The sequence below is a fragment of the Sebastes fasciatus genome, chromosome 14 (genome assembly GCF_043250625.1).
Source record: "Sebastes fasciatus isolate fSebFas1 chromosome 14, fSebFas1.pri, whole genome shotgun sequence".
Taxonomy (NCBI): Eukaryota; Metazoa; Chordata; class Actinopteri; order Perciformes; family Sebastidae; genus Sebastes; species Sebastes fasciatus.
In genome coordinates, this window is record NC_133808.1 from 29,780,793 (window position 1) to 29,790,752 (window position 9,960).

The window sequence follows — 9,960 nt, forward strand, 5'->3', positions numbered from 1 at the left end:
TGTGATTTAGTAATTGTCACTTTTCAGAGCTGCATTTGTCCCTCTGTTTTAGGGACTGGATGAAAGCGAGGAGGACGAATCTGAGGTTGTTGAGGCTCATGATTTGATGGTAACATCACACTGTATAGTGTAATCATGGGGCAAGGAAAGCACAACTTTTCATATTGTGATTGAGTAATTGTCACTTTTCAGAGCTACATTTTGTCTCTCCGTTTTAGGGAACGCATCAACGCGAGGAGGAAGTATCTGAGGTTGTTGAGGCTCGTGATTTGATGGTAACGTCACACTGTGTATAGTGTAATCATGGGGCAAGGAAAGCACAACTTTTCATATTGTGATTGAGTAATTGTCACTTTTCAGAGCTGCATTTCTCTCTCTGTTCTGTTGTAGGAAGAAGAAGCTCGTGTGCTGGAGGACTCAATCTCTCCACATTATTCACCCACGGTTAGTCCCTTCACGCAAAACTGCAGCTGCACATTTGTTATTTTGGGGGAACAACAGAGCTGCTATTTTTAATGAATCAGAATAAGGTTATTCACTATTCACACATAATTGGTTAACGAATCTTAAATTGCTACAGTATGTGAAAGTTATTGACAATACTAACTCAATTCTTCTTGCATGTGCTTCACAAAAAAAAAAGCTATTTAATGTGACAGCAGAGGCGGGTTGTCATTGTGAAACCACAGCGACGTCGGGGAACATTACCAAAAGTTTGCTTGATATAATAACCATCATTTATAAAGGGTAAATTGATAGTTAGTTAAACTTAAGTTAATTTACATTTAATAAATAATGACATGATAATTAATAATTTTATTAATTATTAGTAATGAAATAATTTCTGTTATTTTATCATTAGTTTGTGTAATGTGAAATAATTAGTTTATAAATTCTATGTTGTATCATAGCTGACAATAGATGATAACAATTACATTCCGATTACATTGTTAGACTATTTATTAACAGTTTATTGTTGCAATAACATTTTCTATACTATATTAAGTATTTGTTAATGATTACCAAATGATTTGTAAACCTTTAAGAAATCGTTTGTAAAACATGTATAAACATTACATATATAGATGGGCCAGAAATCAATTATTAACCATTGATAAAGTATGACAAATATCTACCTATGTAATGTTTATAGATGTTTTACAAATATCATTAACAAATACTTAATATAGTATACAAAATGTTAAAATGTGTGTAACAATAATCTGTTAAAATAACATAAATTATGGCATTACTAATAATTAGTAAAATTATTATTTCATTGTTTAACAGTAAAATAACTATTAACACATTTTTAATGAACTATCAATTTGCCATTTATTAATGGTGTGTGTGTGTGCGTGTCTGTGAACTTTAAGTGGTGTTAAAAAAAAAAAAATCAGTAGTTCTGTTTTTTCTTTAGCAAAAAAAAAAAAAAAAAGGTTCTGACCTTTTTTGTTTTCTTTATTTCTCTTCTTTTGTAGAGTACCACTTCCTCAGCCATAAAACCATTATTTGAGGCAAGGCTAAAGGAAAGACAACATATAGTGTCTGGGTCGTCCGCTGCTGCTCCTCATCCTCCTCCTCCTCCTCCTTGTCCATACCTTCCTAGTCAAATGGTCCCTCAACAACAGCCAAGTCCTTTATTCGGTTGCTCTCTGCTTCAAGTCAACTCCCTTGAGCGGGACCTTTCCAAAAAACAAAGCAAGCAAGCACCTCCAGCAGGTTTTGCAGCTCAACAACAGACAAGTTTTGGATTCAGTGGCTCTCTGCCTCAAGGCCAATCCCTTGAACAGGACCTTTCCGAAAAACAAAGCAAGCAAGCACCTCAACAACGGTCAGGTTTAAGTTTCAGTGCCTCTCTGCCTCAACGCCACTCCCTTGAACAGGACATTTCCAAAAAACAAAACTTGCCAACAAAACAAAAATGTTCAGGTTTTAGTTTCAGTGGCTCTCAGCCTCAAGTCAACTCGCTTGGATGGGATCTTTCCATAAAACAAAGCAAGCAAGCACCTCCAGCAGGTTTTGCAGCTCAACAACAGTCAAGTTTTGGTTTCAGTGGCTCTCAGCCTCAAATCCAATCCCTTGTCCAGGATCAATGCTTGGAAACAAGCATGCAAGCACCTTCAGCAGGTTTTGCAGCTCAACGACAGTATGGTTTTGGTTTCAGTGGCTCTCAGCCTCAAGTCCAATCCCTTGTCCAGGATCAATGCTTGCAAACAAGCATGCAAGCACGTCTAGCAGGTTTTGCAGCTCAACGACAGTATGGTTCTGTTTTCAGTGGCTCTCAGCCTCAATTCCGATCCCTTGCCCGGAATCGATGCTTGGAAACAAGCATGCAAGCACCTCCAGCAGGTTTTGCAGATCAACAAATGTCAAGTTCTGGTTTCAGTGGCTCTCTGCCTCAAGCCCAATCCCTTGTCCAGGATCAACCAATGTTAAACGAAAAGATACAAAGCTTACAAAGGTTACCAGTGTTATCAATGTCACGAGAATGTTCAACATCAACAGAATTTCCAAACTCAATGCCTAAAGCACACTTTCCAGCTATTATTTCCAGGCAAATACAGACCCAGAGTGAACCTGAACCTGTTCAAGGAATGTCTGGTAGAAGGGGAATGATTCGCTCAGGTCTTCAATCCTCTATTTTGCGGGGCCCAGCACAATCTGTGTATATAGGGTCTTCAATCGAGGAGCACTCCAAACCTCTGTCTTCACCAGTTTATCAACTCTGTAGGTGAGTCACAAAACATTTATAATAATTTTTTTCTTTTTAAGATATGCTTTAACTCTGATAATAATTATTGTATATTAGTTTGTTGTTGTTGTTGTTGTTGTCAAAATACTCTTACTTAAATGATGGCAAAACTGGTTGACAAAATGAAAACATCTGTATGTGTTAACTGAAAATGATTCCTGTATGTCCCCTGTATGTAAACGTGTATGTGCATCTATGTAAGTGGAAGTAGGAGAAAGTCAGCATACGTGTGAGTTTATGTTTACATTTCTGGATGCTTTTGTGTGATTTTTGATATACATCAGCTGTTGCCATTATTCACTATCCTGCTGTGATCATGTTGTTTCAGGAGAAAGTCAGCAGATGCTGAAGTGTTGAAGCTCAGATGGACAAAGATCTTCCAGATGCAGCATTCGGTAAGATATGATTTATAAAAATAATGTATGCTTATTATTATTATTATTATTATTAAGCCTTTGCTTCTCCTGCTGCCAAGTTAAAATGCCAGCTATGAGAAAGGTATATCAGTTCTGATCCTTTGATTTTGACGTTCTTACCAGTTTGCACAGAACGAAAAATGTAAAAATGTGTCTGCGTGTTGCAGGACGGCTACTGGGAGTTCACCACAGAACTGGGTGAACTCGTGAATATCGACGTAGACCTCTTCGCCAATGTGTTCCTGAAAAACAAGGGCATCCAGTCTCTAGGTGAGAACTCTCAGAACCTGTTTCAGACCTTCAGAGTGGAAATTGTTTTGTCATTTTAGATAATTTTGACCAATTTTCTGGGACTATAAGGTTGGGGTTATTGAGTGGAAACAGACATATTCACATTGTTCGCTTAAGTAATAGTAACAGCATATATGTATGTGTGTGGTGTAGGTGTGAGGGCCCATGCAGACATCCTGAGGCTGTTGGCGACTCTTCTGGTTCTGCAGCTGATGAGGGTGGAGAAGCTGGAGGAGGGCAAACTGCTCCGCACCCTCTTCTGCCTGGACGACTCCTCTCTGCCCAGGTCTGTCTAAAACCACTCAAAAAAACATGAAGACACTGAAACAAATAATTAAAACAATATGACCCGAGTCTTAACTTTTAGGCACACAATGCAACCATGATACATGTTCAAAACAGGACAAAAACAAGTGTGATGTCTCATGTTAATGAAGAGCCACATGAGGTTGAATTAGAATGACATGTGGGCACTTTGTGTACAAGAAAACAAATACTTGGTGTACACTGCTTAAGGTGGCAATAGATAAAGAAACATGGGAAGCTATTCTGCAATTGCCCTCCAGAATATGAATATGCAATCAATATATCAATTATATCAATATGTCCAAATTGTCCTAAATGCAAAGTAATCACTGGAACTAGACTACATCGTCTTTGGGAGTGCAAAAATGTTTTAATTATTCTAGAGGGTAATAGGGATGGGAAAAAAATTAATTCACCTATGTATCGCAATTTATTTTTTTTACGATTATGAAACGAAACCAAACAAGTAGAAAACAGCGGAGGGTTGGCGTGGATATGACTTGCACCCTCACATGTTAAATCCAAAGTGGTAAACACTACACATCCAGTAAAGGATGGAAACACTTTGGGTTTCACACATTGGCAGTAAAAGCAGAGCTAGACATCACGGCTAAAGCTGCATGCTAACTCTGTCACAGACAGGAAACGTTATCGTATCGCAGTAACGTGCGGTCGAGCCGGACGTCGCTCTCGTCTCCATGGTCAAATGGGCCGACGCTACAACTGTAGAGCACCCATATACTGACATTTATGTTATATGCATTCAAACGGCCCCGATGGAGTATAAAACATTACATGTCCCTTATAAATTAAAAAGAAAATACCACTAATTTGTGAGGGTCTTTATTCTTAGATTTTTGAGTTGCTGGTAAAATGTAATACATAATTCCTGACAGTGACTGATATATTTGACTACAGGACATCTCTGACTACATACATGCTGAAAATCAAACATGGATGGTTTCTAAAATCATCCAGAGCAAAAAATTACAGATATTCCCAGAGTGGCACCTTACCTCTTTTGGTAACGACTGGCTTTTTCTTCCAGGCCTGAGCGGTGGGAGGAGGTGAAGAGGGCGGTGGACTGGGTTTGCTGGGCTGACCATCAGTACCCGTGTGTCTACAGCCGGCTGGAGTTTGGTTTGAGCTGGGAATCCTCCACCCGTCAGCTGCTGGGCTTCGAAGGCCTCCCTCCCTTCTCATCTCTCACTGGTCTGAACCTGCAGAGGACCGCTCCCCATCTGCTGGTCCACTGAGCAGGCCAGCATGAAGAGAAGATAATGTGAGAGAAGTCATTACGCTTTGCCGTTTTGAGATTATCTTTTAGATTTATTTTGACATTTCTTTGGCTTACGTAAAGCATTTCGAGCTGCCTGTCACTGCGTTTATATACACTTAAATAACCAGATACAGGTGGCTTTCTGCAGTCACCTGTTTCCTAAACTTTACAAGAAATGTATTCCTTAATCTGGGTAGGGGATTTGAGAGCTAGATTTCTCCAATTTATTGGCCATGTATACTGATATTAATTGTGTTTTTACTTGTACACATGTTTATGACAAAGCCTTCAGACAGACAGCGAAAGTATCACTGTGACCGCAGAGCGGCAGGATAAAGGGAAAGGTCATGACATCCAGAATAATCCAAAATTAGACTAAAATTGAAGCTAATAGAATGCTGCAGGAAAGAATCCTAAAAACAGGAAATGAGTTAGCATTTTAGCACTTTCGGTTCCCTCATCTAAAAGTGGTTTATTGAATGGGTTTTTATTTAGATGCCTGAGATAAGGTCTGTGGTTAACACAAGCTGAAGAGATTTTAACGTTTTGTTCTACGACATAAAATACGTCGGTAATAATCCCACTCCCGAATGTTTAAGTTTTTATGTGTCTTAAAAAAGGCTGTCGCTAACAAGTGGATAAATGAGACTACGAAACTTCATCACGCCGACACATCCGCCTTTACAGCCTCGTTGTGTTTACTCGCACTCATGCGACCGTGGTGTAGTTCCTTAATAGCCTAACGTTAGCTTTTTACTTCTGCCGATTGCATTCACACTTAAAAAATCATAAAAGTGGTGTTCATTCGTGAAGATTATCTTACGGAACGAAATGTTTGTTTGCCACAGAGCTTATTTGACAGAACTCAATGGAAAAATCCCATTTGCTTTTTGTTGAGGGAACCCGTGCGACTGTAACTTCCGGGTTGGCTGACAAAAAATACGTCATCCCTGCAGCGATCTATACAGCAGCGCCTAGAAGTCTATTTCCTCTGAACGTTTGACTGTTAAATTTAGACACAGTTGTCGCAAACACAGTCATACAAACATAAAAAAAAATCAGGAAGCAGTCTTGTATCATTACTACAGTTAAAGGAATGTAGTAATATTTCCAAAATAAGGTCAGAGCAGTGGAGAAATCTGATGACAGACCTCAGGGTTGTAAATTAGCACCAGCCACCAGCCAAATGCTGGTAAAATATGCAAGTGGCTGCTAGATTTGCTTCACTCACAAGCCAAAAAAAACAAATCTATTGAGTAGCAGGTGGATGTTGAAATCCACCAGCCACAGTGGCAGGTGGACAAAAAAAAACAACCCTGACTGACCTGCTGCACGTATATGTGCTGTCTGATTGTCCGCGTTACCTGGTTTCTCTGAGTAACCTATGTTCTTGAGTGCATGTATATCTATTGTGTGTCTTAAAGGTGCTGTACCAATGAACTTGCCTTTCCCTTACATATCTAACTGCCTTTCAGCACCTTTGATTATTGTAGCATATGAGCGCAAAATGGAACAAAATACCAAACACTTACAAGGAGTAAATATAGAATGGAAACACGGTGTGCAGGTGGTAATTTACAGATCACGTTGAATCCACACAATCGCTCTTTGTTGCTACTTTTCCGTGTTTTAGCATCTAGCGCCAGTTTTGTTAACCTGAAGCGCTTTCAGCAAGTATCTGTGTATCTATCAAATAAGCAGTGGTGGAAGAAGTATTCAGATCCTTAATTAAAAGTACTAATATCACACAGAAATTACTTCATTACAAGTAAAAGTCCGGCGTTCAAAACCGTACTTAGATATTGGATTTCTATTGCTTCTGCACGACTCTCAACATGGCGACGGCTGAGCTAACGGTGCTAACGGCAGGAACATGCACTTAGCAAGCAAGCGCGGCCGGCCCGGCGAGGTCAACAAAGCACAGAGAAGCTCTGATTACAACACACACAGAGGGAGAGAGACTTCATTCTCTGCTCAGGTAGACATTAGTCCACTATATCTTTACATAGCAAATAGTTGTTTGCTGTTATATTAATGCTCTGGATATCATATAGAGCACTTTTAATTACAAGTATGTAAGTATTATCAGCTAAACGTGCTTAAAGTATGAAGAGTAAAAGTACTCGTTGTGCAGTAAAATATTCCCTGTCAGTGTTTTACTATTATATTTGATGTCTCTGGATCAATATTACTGCTGCGTATGGGAAATTATCATCTGAAAAGTAACTAAAGCTGTCTGATAAATGATTTAAAATAAAAAGTAGTAGTAGTAGTAAAGTATAAACATTTCCCTCCGAGATGTAGTGGAGTAGAAGTATAAAGTTACATACAATGGAAATACTCAAGTAAAGTACCTTTAATTTGTAGTTAAGTACAGTACTTGAGTAAATGTGCTTAGTTCCATTCCACCACTGCAAATGAGATATAACTTGCACACGTATTGGCAGGTGTTTTATCGCATGATCTTATATATATTGTGGTGGTCCATTTCTGGAATTGGCTGCACACAACTTGTTTCAATTGGCAAAAGAAAAACAAGATCAATATTTGAAAAAATATTTACAAAACAGACCAGATTTAGCTCTTCTTCTAGCATCTGAACAAATTGTTGTTTCGAGATAAAAAAGGCTGCTCTACCACTTCTCATTTTTTTTCTCAGACACTTCCATATCGCATACTATTTCTTTTACTTTAGTACGTACTGCAAGTACTACTACGTACTTTGACCCTCTTGCTCATATATCCGGCGGCTTCTGTCATGAGCTGTCATGAGGGAGGGTTAAGAGGAGATTTCATGGCGCCATATCGTATCCTGTTGTTGGGGTACAACCATGGATGTATAAAGAGAACTGGATACAGCGTTGGCGACGGGCTCCCGTTCATTCCCATGAAAGTTGCTCAGTGGCGCATGAAGCCAAAATTGCTCGACTTCCGAGTGGAAAAGTACCCGGATCTTCGGCATGCATTGGGCCCATGGAGCAGGCGCAGTAGCGTCCGCTCGGTCACATGGCTTGGTCACAGGGTCACACCCGTCACGCTGTCGTCAGGCTTGCTAACTCCGCCTCCCAGCCCTCGCTCCAGCCTCGGTCTGGGTCTCACTCACATGAACGGAGGAAGGAAAATACCTCTGGATAAGGGCTATTCAAGTGTTCACACTGGGAAGTTGATTCATTATCTGCTAATTTACAGACGTCTCTTTCCCAATGTAAGTCTATGGGAAAAAGTATTTTTGGGCCCAATGGCATCACATCGCACACACGGAAGTTGTAGTACCGCCGTTTGGCCGCTACAAAAATTGTCGTTAATGACAGGCGCTCATCCTGAGGGCTTGGGTAGAACACATGCAAAGTAAAATCTGGTCTGCGCTTGCCAAAAGGCTCATTAGCTGGCGCACAATCATAAAACATGAGGTTGATTGATTTGTTTCACTGAGGCGTCCACAGGGAGGGTGTCATAGTAGCCTACTTTATGGGTAATAAATACAATTCTGCAATTATTGAAAAGATATTTAATATAAGACCATAAACAAATGCTTTCTATTTGAAAACGTGATATTGTATATTGGCCACCATCCATTCGAGCGTACCCAAAAAGTTCCGGCAGGCCGAGCGCACCCACAGAGCATCTGCGTGGACACCATCCCTTTATTTCTAGCGGCATCTGCTGTAACCCTCCAACATCGCAGTTCCAGGTTACACTGCGAATGTGTCATACCCCATAGCTCAAGACTGTGTCTCAGCCTTCAATCAATAGCTTTGGCTGTCATCAGGCTGTCATCTGTCTCTTGGCGGCTCAGTCGATGTGACGTCAGAATAGCCAGAAAAGCATGCTGTCTCAGAAGTGAAGCCAACGAGGAAGTGCCTTAAACTTGCATTCTTTCTAATGGCCAGCAGGGGGCGACTCCTCTGGTTGTATAGAAGTCTTTGAGAAAATGAGCCTACTTCTCACTTGATTTATTACCTCAGTAAACATTGTAAACATGAGTTTATGGTCTCAGTCGCTAGTTTCAAGTCTTCTTCAATACAGCATGATGTTCATTTAGTAAATTATGGTCCCATTTAGAGTCAGATAGACCATAAAGCAGGAGATGCTTTAGGGCGTGGCTACCTTGGGATTGACAGGTCGCTACAACAGCGTTGTCCGGTCTGGGAGCTGTCCTTGTTTTCATCTTAGAACTTTAACCCTTTCAGAGTGTGTTTTCACTTCATCAAAGTTATTCAGCGTTTGGTTGTACTTAGCTCAACCCTCTCGTGTCACTTCTGGTTGCGAAAAAACCAAGATAGCAACGACCAAAATGACGAACTCGAGGCTTCAAAATGTCAGCCCACAACCAATGGGTGACGTCACAGTGTCTACGTCCGCTGCTTATATACAGTCTGTGTGGCTTGCATACTGCAAAATGCAGATTCAATAGGACATCCTGTTTTTTTTTGGCACACTACATTTGACATTGTATGTATTGGGACATGCTTAATCTTTTTCTGGCATACTACATCTTGGTATTGGAACGCACGCTTACCACTATAAAGTGAAGACCACCTTCCTGAAAATGATTTTGAAATGATATGAAGTGTCACTTGTTTCTTTGTTCTGGTGGTAGTTGACATTGTCTTTGTGTGTAATCATGAACGCATTAAAAATCTTTCAAAATCTTCCATGTGTGATTTTAATATCTTTTATTGTGCTTATCATCATAATAGATTCATTCTGTAGGAGACCTCTGTTGTTTTTTTACGTCCCTTCCACACAGCAGCCCTGCAGTCTTTGTCTACATGGTCCGAAGACGATGATTTCCCTTTTCACCACCCTGTCATGCTGTTAGGTCTTTTATTAAACCTGTTAAAAAGAACTGGATTGAAGTAATTGAAATAAATTGATATCAAAATATTTGTTTACCAACTCTCACACACTTT

At 40.0% G+C, this 9,960-nt stretch overlaps 1 protein-coding gene across 1 annotated transcript in view; it reads left to right on the plus strand.

Moving 5' to 3' along the window:
• parp4 (poly (ADP-ribose) polymerase family, member 4) overlaps positions 1 to 9,687 on the plus strand; it is a 40,291-nt gene extending 30,604 nt beyond the window's left edge. The window contains 9 exon segments of the mRNA XM_074657795.1: positions 53 to 109; positions 219 to 275; positions 391 to 444; positions 1,482 to 2,734; positions 2,958 to 2,984; positions 3,084 to 3,150; positions 3,339 to 3,441; positions 3,616 to 3,748; positions 4,817 to 9,687. Of these exon segments, the coding sequence (XP_074513896.1) occupies positions 53 to 109; positions 219 to 275; positions 391 to 444; positions 1,482 to 2,734; positions 2,958 to 2,984; positions 3,084 to 3,150; positions 3,339 to 3,441; positions 3,616 to 3,748; positions 4,817 to 5,024 (1,959 nt within the window). The 3' untranslated portion in view covers positions 5,025 to 9,687.
• The last annotated feature ends 273 nt before the right edge of the window (positions 9,688 to 9,960 follow it).